At 38.3% G+C, this 27,889-nt stretch overlaps 2 protein-coding genes across 11 annotated transcripts in view; one reads left to right on the top strand and one right to left on the bottom strand.

Moving 5' to 3' along the window:
- Positions 1-15,910, top strand: part of Igsf10 (immunoglobulin superfamily member 10) — a 25,189-nt gene extending 9,279 nt beyond the window's left edge. Inside the window, 3 exon segments of the mRNA XM_010625320.1 lie at positions 247-4,554; positions 4,989-5,889; positions 14,002-15,910. Coding sequence (XP_010623622.1) covers positions 247-4,554; positions 4,989-5,889; positions 14,002-15,910 — 7,118 coding nt within the window.
- A 600-nt stretch (positions 15,911-16,510) lies between these two features.
- The window catches only part of Med12l (mediator complex subunit 12L), a 305,898-nt gene continuing 294,519 nt past the window's right edge, over positions 16,511-27,889 (bottom strand). For 6 of the 10 annotated variants that reach the window (XM_033759546.1, XM_033759542.1, XM_033759543.1 and 3 more), the window contains 2 exons: positions 22,523-22,604; positions 16,511-19,925 (listed from right to left, as the gene is read on the bottom strand). In XM_033759546.1, coding sequence (XP_033615437.1) covers positions 19,873-19,925; positions 22,523-22,604 — 135 coding nt within the window. In that variant the 3' untranslated portion in view covers positions 16,511-19,872. Of the gene's footprint in view, positions 19,926-22,522; positions 23,867-27,889 lie in introns of those variants that run through there. The other 4 variants (XR_004515566.1, XM_033759545.1, XR_004515567.1 and 1 more) reach the window with 4 other exon arrangements.

Genomic DNA, 27,889 nt, shown 5'->3' on the forward strand with positions numbered 1-27,889 from the left:
ATATATATCAGGATTTTCTAGACATGGTAAGTAAAACAGACAAAACCTTTGTGCCTATGCATATTAAATTATAAGAAGATATATATAAACAATATCCTTTAGAAATCAATTTCAGAGGGAAACACAGAAACTGAGCTATTACACATTAAATTTACAGTTTTTCAAATAATGTCAAAAATATTTCTTTCAAATGTTAATTTATAAAGAGGTCATAACTGATAATAATTCAACTGTGATTTTTCCTAGATGTAGTAAAATGCAAAAAAGATAGAAGTCCCTCGAGTCCTCAGCAGTGTCCCCTTTGCATGAACCCCAGGATCTTTAAAGACAAGCCCCTTGCTATGGTCCCATCTTCAGCTTTCCTGTGCATGAAGCCAGTTATTGACTCATCCCTGAAATCAAAGAGCTCGACCATTCTGGAAGACAGTGGTTCTGCCTCGGTCTCTCCCCAAGATTTCATGGCTCCCTTTGGCTCTCTCACTTTGAATATGACAGATCAGAATGGAAATGAAGCTAACATGGCCTGCAGTATCCAAAAGCCATTGAGGTCACTTCCCATTGCGTTCACTGAAGAAAATGAGTGTCTCACACTTAATACATCAATTTCAACATTTCTTGTGTGCAACGTGGATTATAATCACATCCAGCCACTGTGGCAAGTTCTGGCTTTGTACAGTGATTCTCCCTTGATACTAGAGAGGAGACATTTGCTCACTGAAATGCCTCAGCTGTGCTACAAATACAAACAGGTGGCTCCTAAGCCTGATGATATTTTTACAAATATAGAGGCGGAACTTAGCACAGATCCTTCTTGGTTAATGCAAGACCAAATTTCCTTGCAGCTGAACAGAACTACCACCACCCTCAGTACATTACAGATCCGTTACTCAGCTGATGCTCAAGTCATTTTACCAAGAGAAGAGATAAGGCCAGTGAAACAAAAATGGACCATGATTTCAAAGCTTAACGATACCAAGCTGGAACACACGGTGTTGGTTGGTGAGACCATTGCCCTGGACTGCCCAGGCCAAGGAGATCCCACCCCACACTTGGAGTGGCTTCTAGCTGATGGGAGTAAAGTGAGAGCCCCTTATGTGAGTGAGGATGGACGGATCCTAATAGACAAAAGTGGAAAACTGGAACTCCAGATGGCTGATAGTTTTGACACAGGAATATACCACTGCATAAGCACCAATTATGATGATGCAGATATTCTTACATATAGGATAACTGTGATAGAACCCCGCGTAGAAGCTGCTCAAGGAAATGGGGTTCATCACACAGTTTTCATTGGGGAGACAGCGGATCTTCCATGCCATTCTACTGCCACTCCAGATGCCTCTATTAGCTGGGTTCTTCCAGGAAATACAGTGCTCTATCAGTCCTCAAGAGATAAGCAAATTCTTAACAATGACACACTAAGAATATTCCGTGTTACACAGGAGGACCAAGGTCATTACCACTGCATAGCATCCAACCCATTTGGGGTGGATGCTTTGACTTTTCAAGTTTCTGTCAAAATAAAAGATCAAAGGCCAGAGAAGCACGATGTGGACACAGAAGGATCTGGTTTCAACGCACCTGATGCCAGTGCTCATGTTAAGGACCTACCAGCTGTGCGACTCCCTACAGCTACTGCTGTGGGGACTGTGGTTCAAAAAGAGGTCTCAAGTTTAAATAAGAAAGACAGCTATCAGGAATTACTACAGAAGCGGCATGGAGACTCAACAAACCGACGTCTTAGGGAACATAGAAGGCAGTTCCTTCCCTCTACTCGGAGAATTGACCCACAATACTGGGCAGCATTTCTAGAGAAAGCTAAAAAGAATACTGTGCCAGAGAAACAGGAAAATACCACAGCAAAACCACACCCTCCAGTCACCCAACTTGTGAAAACACCTATTGAGGAAGAAGAATCTTCAGGCATGCTCTCTCCAGATGAGGAATTTATCATCCTGGCAGCCAGAGCTTCTAGTGTTCCAATGACTGCTGACTCTAGAATAGTATCTCACAGCCTTGTGACAAATAGAGCTTCTGGCACAGAAGTCTCCCCACTTGGAAGTCCACAAATACTGCAACCTACTGCTATTAAAATTACAAATATGTCAAAGAATATAAACCCAACCATATCAAGCAAAATTCAAGGCACAACCAACCGAAATCCAAATACTATCTTTCCGTTACTGTCTGGAGTCACTGAGTTTCATGATGTTGATCAGATGGAGAGAGGAGAGCATTTTCTAAGTGCATTCCCAATAATAGGGAAGACCGTGACTGATGATGTCCATATTAAAATGCTTGATAGCACTAACAAAAAGGCCGACATAGTCTCAGAGTCAGTAAATATCATAGATAACCACCAGACACCTGTAACAAGAGGCAGTGAGCCCAGGAGAAATCACTTCCATTCTCACACTACTCAAAATCCTAGCATCTCTAAACTTTCTTCAGATCTGCACACTGCTGTCCATTCTCAGTTCCAGATATTCAGAAATAATAAAGGTCTCAGCCCACCATCCAGACGCTTTGGGAGACGGAGGAAAATTTGGGGCAGAGGGCGAATTATTAGCCCATATAGAAGCCCAGTTCTCCGCCGGCATAGATACGGTGTTGTGAGGCCAACATACAGAGGTTCCTCTGCGGAAAGCACCACTGCATTTTCAGCCACAGAGTTCCATATGATGTGCCCATCCTGTCTTCCCAGGCAGGGACTCACCTCCACCACAGCAGCACTGTTTCTTCCAGGATCTTCCCCCACAACTCTCCGCAATGCTAAAATCGCTAGGGTCACAACAGAAGAGTCTACACGTCTAGTTCAGAGTCCACCACTAGTGTTTGAAAACAAATCCATCGCAGACATTGAGAGAACAACACCCACAATAAGATTTTTTAGTGATGAAAGTACCCAGGGAACTTCAACTGGTAGAGTCTTGACTTACTTTCCAAGACCTGTATCTGTGGACAAAACTCTTATGGTAAATAATGGTTACCAAAATGTGTCTAGCACCAGAAAAGCTGAAAGAGATTCAGAGATTATGTCACCACTTTCACGTCCCACTACCAAGCCATCAAAGCATACTGCTATAGGCATTACAAAATTTTCAAGAAGGAAAATTCCCTTGCATCAGACCTTTGTAAACAACCACAATCAGAAAGGGCTATTAAAGAATCTGCATAAATTTGCTTTACAAAAAAGCAAAGCCACAATGCTTCCTAAAACATCTCCTGCTTTACCCACAAGTAAAATCATTGCCATCCATCCCATGACACTTTCAGCAAGGCTGACACAAATTCCACTTGCAACTTCGACTACAGTTCACCCTATCACTGAAACACACAGTCCGGAAAGTATCCCAGCGAGGAAGGAACTTCCCGTCCTACCGTTTTACCCTGTGTTTCCTAGTACCACAAGCAAAAAATCAAATACAGTAAGCTTGATATCAGTGCAAACGACACCAGCAGTTCTTCCTACTGCCTTTGCATCTGTCATTATCAATAAAATCCGAACCGCAAGACCCACAGCGCAAAAAGAGCAAATAATAGAGGAGTCTCACAATAGGAATGATCCAAGCATCTCTTCTGGCCCGAATTCTGGTGTCCATGCGTCTGCTGCTATGCTACCTCCTGTTCTAACCACAACCGAAACTTCAATCAAGCCAAATGTCTCTGCTTTCACTCATCCCCTCCTAGAAGGCACAAGTGGAATTTTGGGCACAACTGGTCAGCACTCAAGAACTACTAATCTGGCAGACGAAACTGAAGAACTACCCCAAGAGAACACTCTGACTTTGAAAAGCACATTTGCTTCTGAAACAACTTTGTCTAGCAAATCAGAGCAGAGTAGCACAACTAGGAAAACCGTACTGAGTCCCTCACCCGTGCCATCATTCCTAGGCAGCAGTGTTCCAGTAATACCCATGCCCACTCCCCCTACCTCTACTCAAGGTACGGTCACCGACAGTGTGGGGACGCCTGTTTTCAAGACGACAGACGTGATAGCCAAGCTGCATGAATCTGCAAGCCATGATACTAATGCGCAGCAGTCAGTGGCAGCACTTGCAGTACCACCCAAGGCACACTCAAAAGCTGAGTTCACAACTAGAACCACTCACTCTACCTACTGCGACCCGCTACGTTCTACTCCTACTTCAACCCCAGGAACAACAGGTAAACCGCAGATTTCTAAATGGATGCCCTTTCCTTGGCCAGAAAAACAATTTTGGCACAAGTCATACCCAGAAATTTCTGAAGAGGACAAAAAGCCAGCAGTCAGCGTGTCTCCCACCCTCAGCAGGCCAGAACCTTCTTCTCGTGCTTCGCATTGGGATAGACCGAATAAGCCACAGAAGAGTGGATCTGCTAGGAAACCAGTTGAAAAAGCAACTTCCCAATTCCTTCCCTCTGACATTTTGTCTAGAAATACATTTGAAAAGCCCAGGATAGTTGGAGGAAAAGCTGCAAGTTTTACTGTTACAGCGGACTCAGATGGCTTACTTCCTTGCGAAGCTACTGGAAAGCCCCCGCCCACCATTCGCTGGAGTAGAGTCTCATCGGGTATTTGAATGTTTCTTACATTTAGTCTTCTTCAGTTGGAATACAGGGAAAATATTTTATTTGTGGAGAAATTTGAAACTGGAGTTGATGTCTTCAGAGGTTTAATAGCACAGAAAATATTAATATTCTTTATTGGCATTTGCATAATTTTGCTCATTAGGTTTTAAAATATGTTAAAAATGGTTTTTGAAACACTTTAGAAGAACACCCAAAAATAAGATTTGAAAAAGAAAGAACGGCTATGGCATTAAATTTTCTGGTTCTAAAATTTAAATTATGTGAATTTTAAAAGCATATAACTACTATAATTTTAGCAATCTGAAAACTAGATTTTAAAATTTGAAATGTATTCTCAGAAGCTTAACAAAAGAATAATGATATTTTCTATATAGATTTCGGTGACCTATGGCTACAAATTTCTTTCTTTTCATCAGGAATTGAATTGTCCGAAGGAAAACAAAACAGCCGGTTCCAGGTGCTCCCCAACGGCACCCTGTCCATCCAGAAGGTCAGCGTTCAGGACCGTGGACAGTACCTGTGCTTGGCATCCAATCCTTTTGGCACAGACCGCCTTCATGTCACGTTGTCTGTGGTTTCCTATCCCCCTAGGATCCTGGAGAGACAAACCAAAGAGATCACAGTTCATTCTGGAAGCACTGTGGAACTGAAGTGCAGAGTGGAAGGTAGACCTCGCCCCACAATTTCCTGGATTCTTGCAAACCAAACAGTGGTCTCAGAAGCATCTCAGGGAAAGACTCAGGCCCTGGTAACATCTGATGGGACACTGGTCATCCATAATCTAAGTATTTATGATCGTGGCTTTTACAAATGCATAGCCAGCAATCCTGCTGGCCAAGATTCAGGGCTGGTTAAAATACAGGTCATTGCAGCTCCTCCTATTATTCTGGAACAAAAGAGGCAAGATATGGTAGGGATTTGGGGTGAAAGTTTGACACTGCCCTGCACTGCAAAAGGAAGTCCTCAGCCCACTGTGCACTGGGTCCTCTCTGATGGCACTGCTGTAAAACCATTGCAGTTTACTAATTCCAAGTTGCTTCTGTATTCAAATGGGAGTCTGCATATAAGAAACATAGTTTCTGCAGACAGGGGCACTTATGAGTGCATTGCTACCAGTTCCACAGGCTCGGAGAGAAGGGTGGTAATTCTTACAGTGAGAGAGCAAGAGACTATCCCTAGGATAGAAGTTGCCTCTCAGAAACGGACTGAGGTGAATTTGGGGGATAAATTGCTACTGAATTGCTCAGCTACTGGAGAGCCCAAACCCAAAATAATCTGGAGGTTACCATCCAAAGCTGTCATTGACCAGTGGCACAGGTAAGCTTATATCTTTGTGTTAAAGCTATTTGCTTTATCTGTTTAGCTATATACAACTTGTGAAATGGAAAAGGTGATACAACAAGCCTAACAAGAATTTTTGAAAACACGCAGGTTGCACATAAAGGCAACTCTTGCTAAAGAAACCTAAACTATTTGAGACCATTGGAATATAAAAACTAATCTTCTTACATGCTTAATTCTAAGGGTCAAATTCTTGAGTTTGTATAGTTAAGTATAAGACAAGGATGAATTTCATTTTCCACCATACTTTTTGGCAGGTTTAAAATGGGAACTGTGTAAATGTATTCACAATGTCTATATACAAAAAAAAAGAGAAAATTTTCATAATGCAGTTAAAGTTCTAGAGGAACACACTCCATTTCATCTTCATAGTCTCCTACTAGACATTTCAAACTTTATTTTACTAAGTAATTTCTTCTCTCCTAAAATCACAAAGCAATTACAAATGAAACATCATTAAGATCTTTCACCAAGAGGCCGGGCATGGTGGCATACCCCTGTAATCCCAGCACTCAGGAGGCTGAGGCAGGAGGATTGCTGTGAGTTCGAGAACAGCCTGGACTACATAGTGAGTTCCAGGTCAGTCTCAACTATATAGTGAGACCTTGACTAAAAAAAAAAAAAAAGATCTTCACCAAGAGAATGTATCCAAGACCTCCATCACACTGAAGTTGTAAGATGTATAAATAGACACAACTTTCTCTGATATGTTCTTTTACAGGCATATTAATATTCATTGTATAGCTGATTTTTGTATATATTAAATTCTAGCTTGAAAAACAATAATTACAGCTTATGAATCACTAACTTTTGCTATTTGAAAACTTTGTGCAATTATTTTTCCAAACATGGCAGAAAAATACGAGGATGAAAATTTGTGATTTCATGTCTCTCATTAACAGAAAATATCCATGCATAAAAATTAGAGGAATGAATTAATACTTATGCTTGGAACTTGAATAATAGATTTTTACCAACTATCACAATGAGTTGCTAATAAATAAAATTAATGGATTTAACTTGTGATTTTAAAATTCAAAAGCAAATGTTAATTTTCAGGTTCAAATAAGTCATCAAAATTACCTAAATGTTAAATTAAAGTTAGTTTAAAATTAAAAAGTTTAAATGTTGAGCTATAGAATTTGAACTTTAGAAACCATGTTTGTATTTATAATCCACTACACATATGCCCATTTATGACACTTTATATTTTAATGCATTATTTATCAGATTTTGCATTTAATTTCACAATGGCAGCCCTTTTTCCTTGCCTCCAAATTATAGTAATCATTTCATTAATATTAATTATCACTTATTAAATTAATGTATTTAAAATAAACTCCACAGCCCAAGGATGATTCACATTTACCTAAAGATTACTCATTATTATTTGTACTTTTGAATAGAAATGTAACTATCCTTGTAGAAACCAGTGCAAGAAGTATGAAAATGTTACACTTATGGTGAGAATTACAAATAAAGGTGAAAGTTTAGGTTGCAAAGGAAAGTCCCTAATCTGGGTATTTACTAAGCATGAAGTCCATTTTTGACAATACAAATCTTTTATCAAGAATCAAGGCAATGTCTTAAAAAGATAGTCCAAAGGATAGTTGTTAAGTGTTCTAAAACACACATTAGCATTTCCGAATAAATATCGACTAGGTATTCCAACAAATTCTCCAGAATTAAGTAGCGAAGTAATGTGGCAGGCTGTGTATCATTTGTTTTGGCAAAATACTTGTGGAATATAGAAATACTGTTTTTACTGTGGACTAGGTCAAAGTGTGTATAAGATTGTAGACGCTATTGTTGTCCAAGTAGATGCACAGTATTACATTTTTATAAGGAAATAGAAAATGAACACTTCACTGATTACATTGCAAGTAGCCTCATAAAGCCAAGAATAATAATAGCTGTGATGAAGGTTTTCTCATTTTTACAATCTAAATTCAAAGTTCTAATCTGTAGCGGTGGAAAGATTAAGATTTTATATGTCAACAGAAAATAATTACAGTTCTATTGCAAAAAACAAACAAACAAACAAAACAAAACAAAAAACAGAAAAGCCCTCCAAAATCTTAATCCTCATACATCAAAGGAATAGAAGTTTGAATTTAGAGTCTGAAAAATGAGAAAACTTTCATCACAGCTATGATGGCACATATCCATCACAACTTGCCCCAAATAAGCAAACTTTTCATTTTCTTAAAATGTAATTCTCAGCTGAACCAAAAAGGCTGCTGTAGTTTTTTGTTTGTTTGTTTGTTTTTCCCATGGTATTGGGATCAAGCTCAGGATCTTACACTTGCAAGGCAGGCACAGTGCCACTGAGCTAAACTCCCGGGCCTCTGTTGTAGATTTTTAAAAATGATCCCAGACTCAGCACTGATAGTCTGTCTCCCTTGCTTTTAACATCACTCATGTGATTTATGTGTCGTGTCAGAACTGTTTTCTTTCCTCTGGAACTTTGTTCCTTTATGACCTGGAAGCTTCTTAAAGTCAGGCTCCACCCAAAACTGTTGAATCAGAATTCACACTGTTTTTAAAATCCTCAGGTGAGTCATACGCAAAGAAAGTTTAAAAAACAATGCTTTTGAAAGGCTGAAGAGGTTTTCTTTTGCATTAATTTTTAAAAATTATTTTAGTTGTCTTATTTTTATTTTTTATTTGTACATATTTTCAGTACATAATGATTGCAATTGCATTTATTGTGAAGAATTGATATATCTACATAACACATATACCAATATTTTTTGTTGACACAAATACTTGTACATTTCACGAGGTATAAATGGAAATTCAATGCATGTATATAGTGTGTATTAATCAAATCAAAGTAATAAGCATTTTCATGTCTAAACATGAATCATTATGTGTTGGGAATTTTGTACTTATCTAGTTATTTACAAATATATTATAGATTATCTTAACCAATAATTTTCCTACTGTGCTACAGGAACACCAGCTCTAATTCTTCCTGTTATATCTAGATGTCCCCCAAGAGTCTCAGACACTTATAGGTAGGGCTTTGGGAAGGTGAGAGGATTATGGGGACTATAGCTAACTGCTGTTGGAGGGTGAGCTCTGGTTCCAAGATATGGGTCACTTAGGGGTGTGGCCTAGGGGGTGTCTCCCCTCCTCAAGCTCCTCCCTTATCTCTTGACTTCCTGTCTGCCATGCTATGAGCAGATTTCCTCCACTGCGGACTTCTGCCATGCCTTCTTGCCTTGGTGTCAGCAGACTATGGGCTAAATGTGGCCCCAAATAAATCTCTCATTCCTTAAGTTGTGGGTGTTTGGTATTTTGTGCTATCAGCAAGGGATATTACTGAGAATTTTGGAACCAGAGATGTGGGGTCATTGCTGTGATTCTACCTCATCTTGTAGTTCAGAAGCCTTTGGAGCTGGTTTGCAAGAGGAGTTTGGAAAAGTTTGGAGATTCCATTAGTATTTTGATGTATTATCTATAGATCACTTTCGATAGCAAGTTCATTTTAACAATATCAGTTCCTCTGAGATGTGAACATGGGATATCTTTCCACTTTCCTGTCCTATAAAATTTCTTTCATCAGTATTTTATAATTTTCCTTGTAGAATCCTTTCACCTCCTTAAATTACTGAATATTATATTTTTGATGCTATTGCAAATGGGATTTCTTTCTTGATTTTATCAGCAAGTTCATTATTGATATGTAAAAATGCTACCTTTTGTATGTTTTGTTTCTTGTATCTTTACTAAATGTGTTGGTAAGCTTCAAAAGCTTTTTGGTAAAGAATTTGGGTTTCCCTAGGTAGAAAATCATGGCATGCCAAGTGCAAGTGTGAACAATTTAACTTCTTACTTTCCAATTTGATTGCTTTTTCTCTTGACTAACTGCTCTTGCTAAGACTTCCAGATCTATATTGAGATGAAATTCTTGTCTCGTTCCTGGTCACAGAGGAAATTTTTCAGCTTTTCCCTGGTCAGTATGATATTGTTTGTGGTTTTTATATATGCTTTAGTATTCTATGTGCCTTTTATTCATAATTTCTTGAAAGGTCTTATGATGAAAGTATATTGAATCTTGCTGAATGCTTTTCGTGTATCTACTGAGAAGATCATGTGATGTTTGCCTTTTATTATGTTGCTATGTTTTATCATGTTTGTTGATTTGCTCTTATCAGACCACCCTTGCATCACGGGATGAGTCCCACCTGGCCAGGGCATATGATCTTTTTGATCAACTGTTGAAGCTGGTTTGCTGTTATCATCTTGGGAATTTTTCATCTGTGTTCATCAAGAATACGGGTCTATAGTTTTCTTGCTTTATCTGGTTTTAGTATCAGGGTAGTGTGGCCTTGTGTAGACTTTGACAGAGTTCCTTCCATTTAGATTTTCCAGATTAGTTTAAGAAGAGTTCAACTTAGTGTTTTGTAAAATTTAGCAAGGAAGCCATTAGGTCCTAGAATTTTTAAGATGGTAAACTTTTAAATACCATTTTAACCTCATTACTAATTAATCTGTTTATGTCTCTTATTCTTGATTCAGTTTTGGTACATTTTCTGTGTTCTGGAATTTTATCCATCTTTTCTAGGTTTTTCATATAAGTGTTTCATGTGTTTACAATACTCATATTCTTTATATTTAGGCCATAAATTATGATCTCATTTTGCATCTCTGAATTTGAGTCCTTTCCCCATCCTTGTCCCCTGCGTTTTAGTTTAGCTAAAAGTCTGTTAACAAATGTATCCTTTCGTTTTATGAAATAAAACAAGTTTTATTTGTTTACTTTTTTTGTTGTGTAAATCCTATTTCTTTCCTTCAACTAGTTTTGGGTTATGTGTGTGTGTGTGTGTGTGTGTGTGTGTGTGTGTGTGTGTGCGTGCGTGCTTTTCTAAGTCTTTAAAGGAACATTTCTGAAATCTTGAGGTTAATGAAATTTTTCCTATTTTTATACATTTATTGCTATAAACTGCACTCAGTACTACATTTGCTATATCTCATAGATATGCTGTAATTTTCATTTTTTTCCTACGGATATTTAAATTTCCCTTATATTTTCTTTACTCTGGTACTTTAGACCATTTTATTGATTGATATGAACTTTCTTGTATCATTTTAATTGTATTCTGCTTATTTTTTATGTTTCTCTTCTTTTCCACCTTATTTTTGTAATTTGGTAGATTTGTTATTTTTAAGTCTTCTTTTTCACGGAGCCACTTTTTCAAGTAGAATTTTAAATATTAATATGTTTTCATGATGATAGGTATCTTTTTGTTTCCCCCCCACACCAGGGATCGAATTTGGGACCTTGTGCTTGTGAGGCAAGCGGCAACTAAATCCCTGGCCCTCTTTTTGCTTTTCTGTGTAGAACTCCCTTGAGCACTGTTTTGTAGTGTTGGTCTGGTAGAAACGAATTCCCTAAGTTTCTATTTATCTAGGAAAGCATTAAATTTTTCCTTTTTGATAGTTTTGCTTCATATAGTATTCTTGGCCGGCAAGTATTGTTCTTTCAGCATTTTGAATATACCACCCCACATTCTCCTGGTGTTCGAGTTCTGCTGATAAATTTGTTCTAGCTTTAGTATGCACTGTTATATGTATGTGACTTGACATTTTTCTATTGCTGTTTTTAAAGATTCTCTCTTTCCTGTAGGGAACGCATAGGTTCTAGGCTTCTGGATACATCAGGGAAGTGGCTGTAGTAAGTCAAGGTGGCATTTAGGCTTAAATTGTGTGTGGGAGGGCAATATGGATGGTTTCCTTATTTGGACCAGAGCACACTTGTAAACCAGCCAGCTTTCTGTTAGACTCGAAGCCTGTAAGGACCATGGAATTCTCCTACAGTCAGAACTGCCAGCCTGCTATGCTTCCGGTTGCTGGCATTTTCCTATCTTTTCCCTCTGTGGCCAGGGGGCTGAGGCTGAGGCTGCAATTTGCTGAGTTCTTTCCCCTAGGCGGCCTTCTGAACTCTCCATGCTCTTCTGGGTCCCCTGTCACTTCTTTGCTTATTTCCAGATTCTTCCTCACTCTGCTCAAAATAGTTTTCCCGTTGTTGACTGGTTCTTCTCTGTGGTAGAGGAGGTACATAAGACATCTCTTCAATGTAGATGCATTCTATCTACATTTTATAAAGACTTTTACTTAATTTAGAACTCCTTTCAAAAGTAAATTATCTTTCCAAAAAGAAACAGCTGTATGTCACGTATAGCTCTTATATATTACTTGCTTCAAGTGCATCAAATTTGGCGGTTGGGGTTGTCGCTCTAAGTCAGAGGTTGTCAAAGAGTATGCATTACCTTGTCAAAAGGTAGATTAGCAGTGTCCAAAACTTGTTAAATCAGATGCCCTGCTTCTGTTTTAACAATCTGTGTTAAAAGCTCTTCAGGTGATTTTGGTGTGCGCTAAAATTTGAGGCTGGTTTTCAAATTTAACTGTTCTTAAGTAACCGGGGAAGTTGTTATGCAATGAAGTGCTACATCCCTGGACAGATCTATTGAATCAGACTCTAAAAAGTGAAGCTAGGTAACATGCTTCATAAATTCAGTTCACTGACACAATTCTGACACAGGTGATGGGGGAATGATGTTGAGAACTGATACTTAGGTTGGATCCAATTGTCCAGCAAACCTTAATAAAACTGATTCTCAGGCCACGTCCCACACCATTTAAGTCAGACATTCTAGACGTGAGACCCAGGCATCAGTATTTTAAACTCCACAAGTGATTTTAATATTTGGTCCAGTTTGATAACTAATACTTTTAGAATGTGTCAGCAAAGGATAACAGCAGGTGGAAGTGTGGCACTGTGAAAAACACGCGACTGCCATGTTACTAATCTGTCAGTTTTTCATATGCATAATTGGGAAAATATGTCACGATTTTTAAAAGTAGTGTAAAACATCTAGCAGTTTTGTTATTAATGCAGCTTTTATGAAGATTTTACCTTGATTTATATGTGAAATTCCTTCCACACTTAAGAAAAACAAAAACAACAGAAGTACCTCCGAGAATGTTCTATAGACAATACTTCCAAAAACTTACGCTGGGTAGAAAATAAAAATAATGCAGTTAACTTGCTTAGCAGTTATGTTATGAGAGTCCTCACTTTTCAGTTTCATCTGTTTTGGCACATGTTGAAAAAAAAGAAAAATGCATGTACATAGATTTTTCACCCATGTGTCTGCTTGATCAGACTTCTAGCATCAATTTAATTTCTAATGGTCCTTCTGATAAACTAGATTGAATTTTAACAGGAATGTTCTGCCAGCTGGTGGTGAAATGTGGTAATGGCAGGCTCTGTGTCTAAAGAAGGAGAAAATAAAACAAAACAAAACAAAAAACAAAAAACAATCATTTTACAGTTCCTTCTTGAGATGTTTTGGGAAGTTCTGAGTAGCTTTTAAACAGCATCCTCTCAAGAAAACAGAACTCACTTTATAAATAAATGACTGAATAATTGCTTTGTTACTAATACCTTTTTGAAAAGAATCAGGCAACAATTTTAATATTAAAATTTGTATGAAAGTTTTTTTTTCTGTACCAATATATACTACAAAATGGTGATTTTTGTGGGCTTATCAGTTTGATATCTAGAATGGTCAAGGGAGCCACAGTGTCTGGAAATCCATAAGAAAACATTACTCTTGCTATTGAAATGTTTTAAAAATCACGTAAGGAGATTCAACTGAAGTTCATGAGATAACATCATTTGTCTGCACTAAATTACACCTACATAATTTTAATTTTCAGCAAATGGCTTAAAAAACAGTAAGCTAAGACTGATTTAAATTTTCACTGCAACAGTTTAAGAAAATGTCCGTAAAGCTAATCTCATGTATCACACATTCCAAAAAAGGCAACTAGGTGAGAAAATAGGTGCTCATGGTATTTTACAGTGCATATGTGCAAGAAAACATCACACTGTACACCTTGAATATATACATTTTTTTGTTGCATATGCATCAGTAAGGGTTGGAGGAACCAAGCTCATATAACTTCTATATCATATTGCACACAATACGTGTTTTTAATGTCATTTTTAAGTTTTTTTGAAAAGAAACTTCTACTGCTAACAGCTACAGACTCAAATCTCTCTTCTCTCCTTAGAATAGGCAGTCGAATCCACGTCTATCCAAATGGATCCCTGTTTATTGGCTCAGTAACAGAAAAAGATGGTGGTGACTATTTGTGTGTGGCAAGAAACAAAATGGGAGATGATCTGATCCTGATGCATGTGAGCCTGAGGCTAAAGCCTGCCAAAATTGACCACAAGCAGCATTTCAAAACACAGGTGCTCCATGGGAAAGATTTCCAAGTGGACTGCAAAGCTTCTGGCTCCCCAATGCCTGAGATATCCTGGAGTCTACCTGATGGAACACTGATAAACAATGCAATGCAAGCTGATGACAGTAGCCATAGGGCCAGAAGGTACACCCTTTTCAATAATGGGACCCTATATTTCAACAAAGTTGGGATTGCAGAAGAAGGAGATTATACTTGCTATGCCCAGAACACCCTAGGGAAGGATGAAATGAAGGTTCACCTAACAGTTGTAACAGCTGCCCCACGAATAAGGCAGGGTTACAGGACAGCCATGAGAATCAAAGTTGGGGCCACAGCTATGCTTGACTGTGAGGTCACTGGAGAACCCAAACCAAAAATATTTTGGTTGCTACCTTCTAATGACATGATTTCATTCTCCAATGATAGGTACGTATTTCATGCCAATGGGTCTCTGTCTATCAACAAAGTGAAAATGCTCGATTCTGGAGAGTATGTATGTGTGGCCCAAAACCCCAGGGGGGGTGACAGGAAAATGTACGAACTGGATGTTGTCTCACGACCTCCACTAATCAATGGTCTGTATGCAAACAAAACTGTTATTAAAGCCACAGCTGTGAGGCACTCGAAAAAATACTTTGACTGCAGAGCTGAAGGGACACCATCTCCTCAAACCATGTGGATTGTGCCAGACAATATTTTCCTCACAGCCCCATATTATGGAAGCAGAATTAAAGTCTATAAAAATGGAACCTTGGAAATTAGGAACCTGAGGCTTTCAGATTCGGCTGATTTCATCTGTGTGGCTCGGAATGAAGGAGGAGAGAGTGTGTTGGTGGTCCAGTTAGAAGTACTAGAAATGCTGAGAAGACCAACATTCAGAAACCCATTCAATGAAAAAGTAGTTGCCCAGCTTGGGAAGTCAACCACATTGAATTGCTCTGTTGATGGTAATCCACCACCTGAAATAATCTGGATTCTACCAAATGGCACACAATTTTCTAACAAACCAAAACATTCTAAGTACCACATAGCAAGCAATGGTTCCTTTATCATCAGTAAAACAAACCGAAATAATGCAGGAAAATATCGGTGTGGAGCTAGAAATAAAGTTGGATATATTGAGAAGTTAATCATATTAGAGATTGGGCAGAAGCCAGTTATCCTTACCTATGCATTAGGGACAATAAAAATAATCAGTGGAGAGTCCTTATCACTGCATTGTGTATCTGATGGAATACCTAAGCCAAGTGTTAAATGGAGTACACCAAGTGGCTATGTAATAGACAGGCCTCAGATTAATGGGAAATACATACTGCACAAAAACGGCACTTTGGTCATCAAAAAAGCAACAGCTTATGACAGAGGAAATTATATTTGTAAAGCTCAAAATAGCGCTGGCCATGCACTTATTACTATTCCAGTAATGACTGTGGCCTATTCTCCCTGAATCACAAATCGCCCACCCAGGAGTATCCTCACAAAGACAGGAGTGGCTTTCCAGCTCCAATGTATGGCCCTTGGAATGCCCAAACCAGAAGTCACCTGGGAGATGTCTGGCCACTCCTTGTTCCCAAGGACAAGTAAAAGGAGAACCCTTGAAAGTAAAGTGCCTCACCCACAGGTACCCTGATTATTCAGAATCCTCAGATCTCAGGATTCTGGGATATACAAATGCATAACAAAGAATCCACTTGGCAGTGATTATGCTACAACTTAGGTTCAAGTTATATGACATGAAATAAAATTTAAATTGAACAAATTCAACATCTGGACAGTTTATTTTTTGGAAGAAGTTTAATCAAAGGCAGCCATAGGCATGTAAATGATTCTGAATACATTTACAATATTAAATTTACAATGGACATGCAAAAAAGACACGTAAATAAATGCATTATGAACTCATACTGATTTCTTTAATAGATCCCAACATAAACTTTAAACTTAAGGCACTTTTATTTTGCCAACAAATAACAAACATTAAGAGCAAACAGTCCACAATAAAATAACAAATGGCTAATGCACCTGAATTTTTCAGTAACAAATGGACATTTTCTTTTTCTTTACTACCAGTTGCCTAGTATCCATCTTCTATCAATGTTACAAGCATGGCACTCAGAACAGAGACAGTGGAAAAGATTAAATTTGCAATCTTTATGTAAATTTACCATCTTGATCTATAAATAGTTTGTCATTGGTTTATAAATATTTTGCTAAAACCTACTGAAAACAAGCACTGAACTGTTATGACTTATTATTTGTTCACATTAAAAATTTTCATTGATGGAGAATATAAAATGTTTAATAACTGCATTTAAAAATAAATGCAGGCTAATTTTTCCACACATAAAAGGCAAATTAAAATCCACACATCATAAAATGTGAAAAGGGGGCTGATTACCTTTTTGTCCCAATATATCCATTAAAAACATTTTTAAAAATACAGTGAAACTCCTTTATAACTTTAAAATCTAGCTCAGGCATCCCTGGTTGGGAGTTGTATGTAAAGAAAGTTTTCTGAGGAGAAATCTTCGCTTTGAGCATTCATTTCATTAAGTAATGATTCTTTATGCGGTGAACAAATGTTTGGGAGAATCTGGATCTATTACATATAATGAAGTTTCACTGTACTGAAATTTAGATTAATCCTACAAAATGTTGCTTGTTGCAATTGACAATTTATTGCACATGCCTAATTCAATTTTGGAGACATTATATAATTCATCTTTTCTAATTCTAGAGGCTGGAACATTCCAGTGTAATTTCTCAAGTATTTGTTCAGATACTCACCTATTGCTTTAAAACTACAGCCTTGTAAATGAAAAACTAAGCTCTAAATTTTGTTCAGATAGCACAGTACACAAAAACTGAGAGCTCTTTGAGCCCCTGCCAATCATTTACGATACAAGGGAGAACTCCCTTCAATGTGTTCCCATCATATCAACTTTCAGCTGGCCCCATCTGAGAAGGGACCTGATTGCTACTAATCTTACTATCCTCTGGCTGCAAGACATCAAAGAAGTCTCATTGCTAACTGATCCCCTTCTATTTCTGGACACACACAGAAAAGGTAAATAAAACAACAAATGCAACCCTGTCAAGAAGGAGCCCACAGGGTAATGAGGTACTGTTTCTAAGGCAGTGGTCATAAACCTTAGAGCTTTCAATGATAACCAACAGCCCACTGCAGCATGGGTGCCACTGGGTATCCACCACTGGTCTCAGGGATTCTTACATCTAGGAATGATGGTAAGTGTAACTCCGGTAGATTTCAAGGTCTTATCTTTCAGGGGATCTTGGGTCACCATTTTATTCCAAGAAAATTTCCTCTCTGCAATTCACCAAACAAATTACTAGATATTACTGCAAAGTTTTTTTTTTCCCCTTGTGATCACTTTAATGCAAACTAATGCATTCACTAGAAAAGAAAAAAAAAATCTCTCAGGATAGAGAATGAAATGGGAGGCAATATGATAAATAAATTAAAAATTCCAGTTACTTTCCTTATAGTGCACTGGGGAAAAACAGCTCTGTTTTTCTAAGCCTTCCATAGCAACTCAAGAGTTACAGGTTTTGCTATGACTTAGCTTCTTCACCTTAAAAAAAGTACAAAACATCAAAAGTATATTTCTTAGCTTTTATGTGCAAAATGATTAATAAATTAACTCCTGCAAAATGTAAAGTGCATACAAATGCTATGTAATTATAACACTCATTCTTGAAACAGTATTACTGCTGTTTGCAATATTGAGCTAAAAAAATATATGGTTCAAACTGAAAAACGGCATTTTAAATACCAATAATTCTGGAAACCAACAAGGACAGGATATAACTTGTTCACTAGGCACAACATTCCGAGTTGTTCTGCCAATGAGTCATATTACTTTATAGTAAATTAACTTCATGAACTATAAGGATGATTCTTGAAAGGAAAAAAATGCTGATACACAGATACAGCTGAAACTTAAAAGACACATTTTCTGAAAGCACATAGAGTATTAATTTAGTGAAAAGAATGGTCTTTAATGTTTTGGCAAAGTCTTTTCCAGCCCAGAGTAAACACAAAATAAGCAGGCTGGAGTGAAATATTTTCACAGTGTACAAAGCAGTTCACATAGATGTTGCCACAGCAAAGTAAGCTGACATGTATTTGAGGTCATTTGCATGAGTCAAACTTTGCAATGAGTAACTCACCTAGGGAGATATAAATTACTTCAATGATGAACTGTAAAAGAAATTATCTACTAAAGTCATACTAGCTACATTAAAAAGTAGATCTACATGGTTTGCTCATTATAGACAAATCTATTCACAGTATGCTTAACTACATTACATGTAAAATGAGATAAAAGAAAATTAATTAACACAGAACACGGGAAAATATCCCCCACATATGTTTCAAAATGCCCTGCAATTTTCACATTCAAAATTTTATGCATCTAAATCTAAAAAAATATTATATGGAATACTCTTAAGTTACACAAACTGATAATTTACTGCAATTTTTTTACTCTAATAGGAGCAAATTACCACATACTTGAACAAAGTTAAAATAGTTACTATTTCTTTATAATAAATTTGATGTATAATTTACTTTATTTGTGCTTTTTGCACCGATTTATAAATACAGTATATGTAATACACAACTAAGACTGACACCAACAGGAATATTTAAATTCAAAATAGCAAATACTTACCATACAAAATAAACAGCAAATACACCTTTTATGAAAATCAGAGCCTTCTGGACTTTGGTGCCAGAGTCTCTGGAAACCATGTCAAGTTGGAGCACTGTGGACTCTCAGGCCAGCTGCAAGATTTTTTTTTTTTTTTTCTGAAGTTGGCATAAAATTCTGTAGAACCTTACAGAAAGAGTCATTTTTGCCAAAATTGTAAATAAATAGGACAATTCCATGATTCTCCTGGGCCTTTAGGATTACCTGCTGCACCTTCACAAAGATTCTGGCTAATGATCTTGTCACTGATAACAAATTCAAGTGCAGTTACTTCTAATAATCTTGCACATATCTTAGGGTGGTTCTCACAGAAGCCTTGGTTGAAGTTTAGGTACTAAGCAACAATCTGTTTCAGCACCTTTTGACCACAACAAAAGGAAAGTCCTATATAAATAAGAACAAAGTTTATAAAGTGCTTATGAAGTTACAAATATTTCAAATTAAAGTGATGCAAATAAATGTTCATTTCATCATCACAGGTGAATGCAGAAAAAAATGGGTCATTTTCCTGTCAAGACCTGACATGACTTTCAAATCAGTAGTTTGGTTCACCACAGTGTGTAAAGCAAAGAAAAGAAGAAAAGAAAGGAAAAGAAAAGGAAAAAGACTTCACCATTAATGAATACATAAATACTTAAACCCACCATAATTCATTCTTCTCTAAGTGTGATAATCAAAGAAAGAAGCACCAATTTCAAAAGGTCTGCTACCACATTCTTTCTGGATTAGGCCTGCATGATCCACCTTTTAAAACCTATTGTAAAGTTGAGTGCGACAAAATTAAACCACAATTTCTCTGTTAATTTTTGTTTAAGTACCTTTGCATGAAATTTAGCATAAAATATGGGAAAATATCAAAGAACTAAAAGATCAAAGGGACATTTCCAGGATGACTAATAAATTAAATTTGATTTTCTATTTTTCAGTGCAAACAAAAAACTGCGCGTCTTCCCTTCCAGATTCAGAAGTGTGAAGAATGCCCATAGGGAGCCACTCCTTGTTGTGGCTGATTACCTAATGAAAAAAAATAAATTAAAATAAAATTAGATGTAAAATTACACTGCAGATAAATGCTAACTCCTGTCATTGCTCAGTAACATCCTTGGGTACAGGGGAACAGACCAACTGGCCACAGTATCATCCTCATCCTGAAAGGCACTAGGGGCACGATTCAAGCATTATCACTGAATTTACTCTGAAGTGGGGCCATTCCACAAGAGAATCCCATACCTACCAACACAGGGCCTTGGGATTAGGATAACTGGCCCACCCACAGGGTCTCCCCAAGAAACAGCTCAATATTAATGTATTATCGGAAAGTTTCATAAAACATTGAAAGTTCTCAAAATGTTTACAGAAGCGAGTCAGCAATTCTGTTATCACACTGTAGTTGGTGAAAATTATCTTGCAACTCACCGATTTCCTGCAAATAGCCATTAGATATATAAGAAGACTATGCAAGAGCACGTGTGTAAAAGAGTAGATGCTGTGAATGTCTGGGTTGCTCAAGTGTGCACCTATGTGCATATGCACGCATGCACATGTGCACAGGCACACACAGAAAAATGACCGCAGACACCAAAACAGAAGTAGGCACAGCTACTTCTTACATTACTCTGGATCATTCAAATTCAGAAGTCCTGCTCACGGGGCCACATTAAAAAAAGAACTTTCTGGCATTGTGTGGTGGCATCAGGTCAGTTGGCTTGTCAACCAACGAGGCTGGCCTAAGTGCTAATACTAAGCAGTAGAGTCTATACTGTGGTTAAGAGGTGGACTCTGGAAGACCCTCTGAGTTCAAGTCCCAGCTCTGTCCCTTACCACTAGTTGAATAACCTTGGAGAAATCAGTCATTGTTCTGATTTTTCAGTTGTTTCCTCATCTATAATATGGGAACAGTAATAATACCTGATCTCACACAGTTGTTAAAGAAAAAAGTGAAGTAATACATGTAAAGTTACAGTGTCTAGGTCCAAGAATGTACTCCACCAATGACAGCTTAAAAAAAAAGCTGCATTCCTTGATTTCTGGTAAACAGTAAAGCGTAGAAAAGCTCCCCCAAAAGGTGCTAATACACTAAAATCTGAAGTACTTATTTCTAAACACTAGAAAAAAAATCTCTGCCTTAGGGATTATTTCCTGCAAGAATATAAACTCTGGAAATAATAAAATGCCATGAAATTTTAGTCACATATTGGTTTAACAGATCAGACCTATTAAACCATAGGTAGAAAAGAAAAAGGTTGATTTAACTGAAATTAAATGAGGCTACAAGAGAAAAGATATTTTAAAAGAAAAAACGAAAGATTTTAGGGATGTCCACTGATAGAGACATCAAGGTGTTGAGGAAGGAAGGGGTTTTCCTCGGCCAGGAAATCAACGTGCATCCAGGCAGAAAAATTAAGACTCAAATGAAGCTGTCCTTAGGCAAAACTGATTCCTGTCCTGATGGTATCAATCAATGGGCTACCACACCCATATCACCGTTTTCAGCACAAACTGGTCTTCACTCTACTGCAGAAACATGTGATCTGTGATCCAGAATAAACGGTTGGTCTCCCTCAGAGCACAGATGAAAATACATGAGCACCACGACACCAGAATTTAGGTTAGTGGATTTCTAGGCTTCAGGGGGTTCACAGCCATTGCTGAGAACACTGCCTGCCTATGACTGCAGCACAGAGTGATGTGAGTCACAGAAACACACCGCTGTCGCTACGGTAATAAGGTACGATGAGTGAGTGGGCTGCTGCTATGCATTCTAGAAGGCAGCAAACAAGAGAAAATAACTCACACTAGCACAACAGCCAAGATTACTGGGAAGAAAACACTGTTCTGCCATCTTTCATGCTGTCTGAAACGCTATAGGGCTTGATTTCTCTGACTCATTAGGAAGGACAGGATGGGACAGAGGGAAGAGCAGTCACCGTGTAGAGCTAGCCTCCCACTACCCATGACCTTGGGAGGCCAACTAACCTCATCCATCTGTATAATCAGGGCACTGGCTGAATTACTCCCTGAATATTTCCAGCTTTATAAAAAGGACACATATGTGAAAAGGAAAAACATGGAAACAAATGTCTTTGTAAATAGGAAAGGGTTGAGGGGGTAAAGGGAGGACTGGGGCATGGGGAAAAATAAAAACCAAGATTAAGTTATGTAAAGATGCAAGATCCCAATGATGAATGTAACTGTACTGAACACCTAAAATGTACCAATAAACTCAATGGAAAACAAAAGGACACCTGGGGTTGAGAGGCTCTGTGGTTCAGAACTTGCCTGGCTTGCGGAAGGCCCTGGGTTCAGCACCACAAAAACAAAACAAAACAAAAGGGCATTTGCAGTTTTACAGGGGTCCCCTGAATGAAAAGAAACATTCAGATGGAAGAAACAGAAAACCATTATTGCTGAATTAAAAAAAACAGTGGGAACCTTTTCAGGCAAAGAAGCACTGAACTCTAAACTGAGATAAGATACTAACATTGCGGACTACAGCAAACACGGACATGGTACCAAGGAAAACAGTGCCACTTCTAGGGGACGGTCACTGTGCTCTGCTTGCTTTTTAATTTCCTGGGAGCCACTGGCTCAGTGACAAACAGGGTACTTACTAGAAAGCTGCTTCTGGAGCTGCCGCACCAGGGCGGCTGTCTGCTGCTGCTGCTGGGTCTGCTGCAAGCCTTGCCTGGGAAACTGCAATTGCAATGGGAGAAAGGATGGAAGTCAGCCCATGGTGCCAATCACAGGCAAGAACAGGCAAAAGCCTGGGGTCAGACATTCTGTGATGCACTTTTACATACGTCAAGATAAGAGGGCCATCGATGCCACATAATGCTCTGGTGTACATCTGGTAAACACCTGTCCAGGAACTCACTCTCAAGAAGGTGAGCTGGTGTCTGTTTGAAGAATCCTGATAATGGAGTCCACACTCCAGAGGTATCCGAAAAGCTCAAAGATCACTGTCAGCTTACTCTTCACCAGTTGGCTAATGAGAATCAATAGATCGTGAGCAGCTTTTGTTAGCAAAATGAAAGCTCTCTGCTAAGTAGATCTGTTCAATTCCCATAGACCTTGTCTGCCTGAATGGGAAAAAAGACTCTAGAGAGGCAGAGCAGTGCTAGGTCCAGGCTCAGGGGAAATTCCCCACCCAATGGAAGGGGTGGCTGGCAATACCCATCCTTAGTATACTGTGGCCAGTGCTGGGGCAGGACGAGGCTGAGTGAGGCACCAAGAGTACAAACTTTAGAAAATAATCACTCTCTGGCCCTGTGAATGACTGCAGAGGTTGAGAGGAATCTGGCCCCATGCACAAACAATGCGGGTGGCTGGTGCCCTGGTTCTACCTATTCAGCTGATAGAAGACATTTTGATGGTTATTCAAAGAGAGAGTCAGTGTCTGGTAAAAGCAAAATTAGTTTTTATTAGAATGAAGCAATGTATCAATTTACTTTCTTCCCTAACCTTCAAATGCCAGGCTGTCACTTTCTCCCTTTTCTTTCTGTGCTCTCTTTTCCTCTCCAGCCCCTTCTCCTGGCTTATTACAGCTATAACTAAGGAGGTGCTTCTTAAACACAAGCACATCAGGACTGTGCTGTTCTCACCATCCACTGGGTGGTGCCCTTTGGCACCTAACTTTGACGGGAAAGGGGACACTCCCAGGAGGCTGGGAGTACAGTAAAGCTATGTTTTAGTTTTGTCAGTTTCCTCCGTGTTGGTGCTCTGCTGTCTGAGCATATCCCCAAGTATCCAGGGCAGGAAAGCTGCAACCCTCTTCACCTTCTCCCTCTGCTGGCTCAATGGTCTTAGGAGACACCATGCCTGTGTCATACCCCCAAGTTAGTTCCCTTAGTCCTGTTCGCATCTTTGAAGAGTTTTGTTTTTATAGAATATTTTCAATTACCTTAAATGAATGCAACATCTATTTGCTCCTCAGTTCACCAAAGACAGAAAATATCCTAGGATTATAAGTAGGGTTGCCAGAAAATAAAAATACAAAATACGCAGTTAATGAAAATTTTAGATAAATGAGTATTTTTCTAGTTCTACGTATGTCTCAAATATTTCATGTGACCTATACTGAATGTAGCATAAATATGTCCAATATAGTGTTTGCAACACTTATACTGTCACTGCTGACCTAAACTCAAATTTAACTGGGAGCCCTATATTTTATCTCACTATCCTATCAATGGGCATCACCAGGTTGACTTTGAAAACCAAGTGTCTGGAACAACAGCAAGGTCAGTTGCTTCTCTTCCACTAGACAGTAAGTGACTCAAGACTTGGTTGGGATCATCCATGCCTGTACCCCTTATATCCCACAGTACCAGACACCCAATAGGTGTTCAGTACAAACGAATGCAATCATTAACTCTGAAGTGCCATCAAGTCCCACAACCTTATTACTGAAAAGATACATAAAGCTGACAAAGTATTCCTTCTACCACTGTCACTGATTTTCCCAACAGAAAGGCAGAAAAATCAGCTTGCCTTTCTTTCTTTCTGTTGTCCAAATACAGAGGGAAAAAAAAATAAAAATCAATCTGTCATTTATGTGGAAAACTAAAAGTACTTTTCTTCTATTCAATTGTTTCTGTGCTTATTCAGAAAAATCACTGCATTTATTTAACAAAACCTTATACAGTACTATGTGTCGAGTACTATATACTGGACCTTACATGTATGTATTAGCACACTGAACCCTGATGTGGTAGTAACTCCTCAACCTCTTAACCAAAGTCCCTGGGACAGATGTGTTTTGAAATTCAGTATAGAGATGATTCACTATGAAACATTCACAATACACAGACCAAGCCTAACTTAAGACAGCATGCTACAGCAAACATTAAATATCTGCAGCAAAACACATGAGCAGTCACATCAAGTAGGACACACGAAAAGAGCCTTGTGTCCAGTCAGGCCAGCTTTTAAGAGTGATAAATAATTCTTCCACCATCAGTGGCATTTGAACTTGGGGAACATATATAAAGGAGTGTGAGTTCCTCCTGCTATTCTCATTTTACAGATGAGGAAACTGAAGCTCAGAGGGATTCGGCAACTTGCCCATAATCCCTGGGGGCTGGTTTGGGTTTCAGCCTAAACTTTATGAATCCAGAGTCCAAGGTCTTAACCACAATCACCTAGCTCATCCCTACCCCCTGAAAATACAACTATATATATTTATGGGGTACAATGTAATGTTATATGTATACATTGTGGGATGATTAAATCAAGCTAGTTAACATATTCATCACCTGTATATTTATCATTTCTTTGCAATGAGATCTTTTAAAATCTACTCTTAGCAATTTAGAAGTTCAAAGTACATCATTATTAACTAGTCACCATGCTACAAAATAGATCACCAGAACTTCTTCCTGACTTAACTTTGTAGCCTTTGGCCAACATTACTCCATCTACCCATCACTCCACCAGCATATCCTCCAGTGGGAAACACTGTCGTCCAAATATTAACTTATTTGAGCATAATTCTAAGTTCTAAGTATTTGGCTGCAAAGATGTCTAAACTGATTAACTGGCATACTGGCGCATACAGTGCATAAATATAGAACATTTGTACATTCAGCAAATTTAACTGCATTCCTTCTGTTCATTTAAAACCTGCTTTAAATGGGACAATTCATACAACAAATACTAAGTGATCCCGATTCCATATTTTGCAAACGTGGCAATAACTAGGTACCTAGAGAGCTCCTGTCCTTTTGGGTACATGCATGCGTGCTGGGGAGGGAGAGGTATCTGCTGAGTGACCTGAAGAGCTTGGTGTAGGGCTGGGGATGTTACTCAGTGGTACAGCATTTGCTTACTTAGTATGTGCAAGGTTCTGAGTTCAATCACCTGTAGCATAAAAGCAAAACAAGCAAATAAAAAGGAGGTAGAACGTATTCAAAGTATTTCAAAGGATAATCCAGGGACCTCAGGGGGAAGTCCTCAAGACTCTGCCGTGTTATCTGCAAAGTCAAAAACATTTTTATAATAACAGAGAGACATGAATTTGCTTTGTTCATTTCCATTGTCTTCTGAATGTAATGCGTAGTTTTCCTGAAGCTACATAAGGAATGCTATTGCAACAAATTCAAAGTATTCTATTCAGCCAGGCTTCAAAGGCAGTTTTAAAAAATGTTAATGTAAGTTTTCCAATTTTTTTACTTTGATATATTTTTTTAATAAAAGTACGTTATTTCTGTTAACACAATAATGGGTACTTTCAGTTACTAAACATTGCTAATATTTCTGCTTTTAATTTCTAAAATAGTAAATACTGATAGATGTAAAAAAGTTTCTTGGATCTACAATAACTCTGAATGTGAAAGGGTTTTGAGGCCACTGCTTTAATGCGGCCAGTGTGAGTACTGGAAGAGACAGATCCATATTTAAGTCTTCTAAGTTGCAGTATTTTAACAAATGGCTTCTTTTCAAGGCCACCTTGATACTGTGTCTTCAACTGTATACAAACAGAAGTAGGGAAGAGACTTCATATGCAATTTCTCTGATGCTGGAGCCCCAACCAACCAGGGAAGACAGCTGCTACCAGTTCGCCCAGGGGAAGCTCACTCCTGGGCATTTCAAATCAAGTCACTGTACTGCAAAGACGGGGCCCTATAATATGCAGAGGAAGCATAAAACCATCAAGAAAAAAATTGTAAATGACCCTCCTGGGGCTCCTTCTCAGACTTTCTGAATCAGAATTGCTGATCAAATAAGCTAGAAATCTGAATTCTCAAATGGTTCCCCAGGCTGATGCTTGGCTAGATTAGGAAATCATCATGTGGTGGAAGTTAGAACTTTTGACGTACTAAAACAGATCGATAAACAGGTTCATTGGAGTTTACTAGAGGTCCTAAAATTTATAATCCATGTATGTTTATTATCTCCTATTTGAATGTAATAAATGAAGTGAGAACTGTTTTTCTAGACTATATCTATAGTGAGAGGATGATCTTGCCTCTCTCACATCTGTGCCTTTGCAGAGGTTAATCTCTCCTCCTCAAATATTCTGCGTTCTACTTTATACCTTTTTTGAAATGTCTTCGTCCTTTAACGAGTAGATAGTACTATCACCTAACCCTTCAGGCATACAGAGTGGAGACTGTTCCTGAACCATCAGCGCTGTGTGGGCCCCTTTATTATAAATATATAATTTATATATTTAGCCATTGCCTTTCTCTGGCACTTTGGCTTCTGAGCTTCTTGGAGGCAGAAGCTATGCCCCGTTGCGACCAAACGACAAAACACAGCTGAACACCATCAGGTGCAACCAGCTGGTGTAGCATAACTATTCTCCAGTAAACACCCACTGTCTGCTCAACCTAGAAAAAATAAAGATGGATCTTTCAATCCGTTTTGGTAAAACTCATTTATTCAAGAATATTTACTTTCTATGCTTAATCATTACTAAGGCCAAAATATGTGATTTACTAGTAATTTCTGCTTGACTAAATGTCATTATGATTTTTTTAAATCTCAGAACTCGAACTCACCTTTTTAGCACCAGAGGAAGACACTGATAAATCACCAACTGGGATAATTTGATGATGGGTGTACATACTAACTCTCAGATGATTTAGACAACTTGCTTCTGAAATACATTTTTTCTTACAGAAGTGACTTAAAAACTTATTGCTATCAGTCAGCAAATGAGTCATTTGAAAAACATTTAAAGAATCCAGGTGCTTTTCTGGGTTCCAGAGGCACCACAGTAAAGACCACCACTGCTCTCACAATTATGAGGTTCCTACTAGCTCTTGCTGTGATCACACTATTAGTGTGCAAAACAAGATAGCAGGCAGCATTTATATTAATATCAACTGGCAATGTGAAATAGGAAGAAAAGGGCTAAATAAAGGTGTAGGGAAAGTGGGAAGGGTAGGGGAAAGCTAATAAGGGAAAGGAAACAAATAGGAGAAAATGAAAAAAATGGAAATAAAATGTTTGTAAATGGGGAGGGGAGGAGGGGG

This window comes from Fukomys damarensis, unplaced genomic scaffold, assembly GCF_012274545.1.
Source record: "Fukomys damarensis isolate Sample0158 unplaced genomic scaffold, DMR_v1.0_HiC HiC_scaffold_37, whole genome shotgun sequence".
NCBI lineage: Eukaryota > Metazoa > Chordata > Mammalia > Rodentia > Bathyergidae > Fukomys > Fukomys damarensis.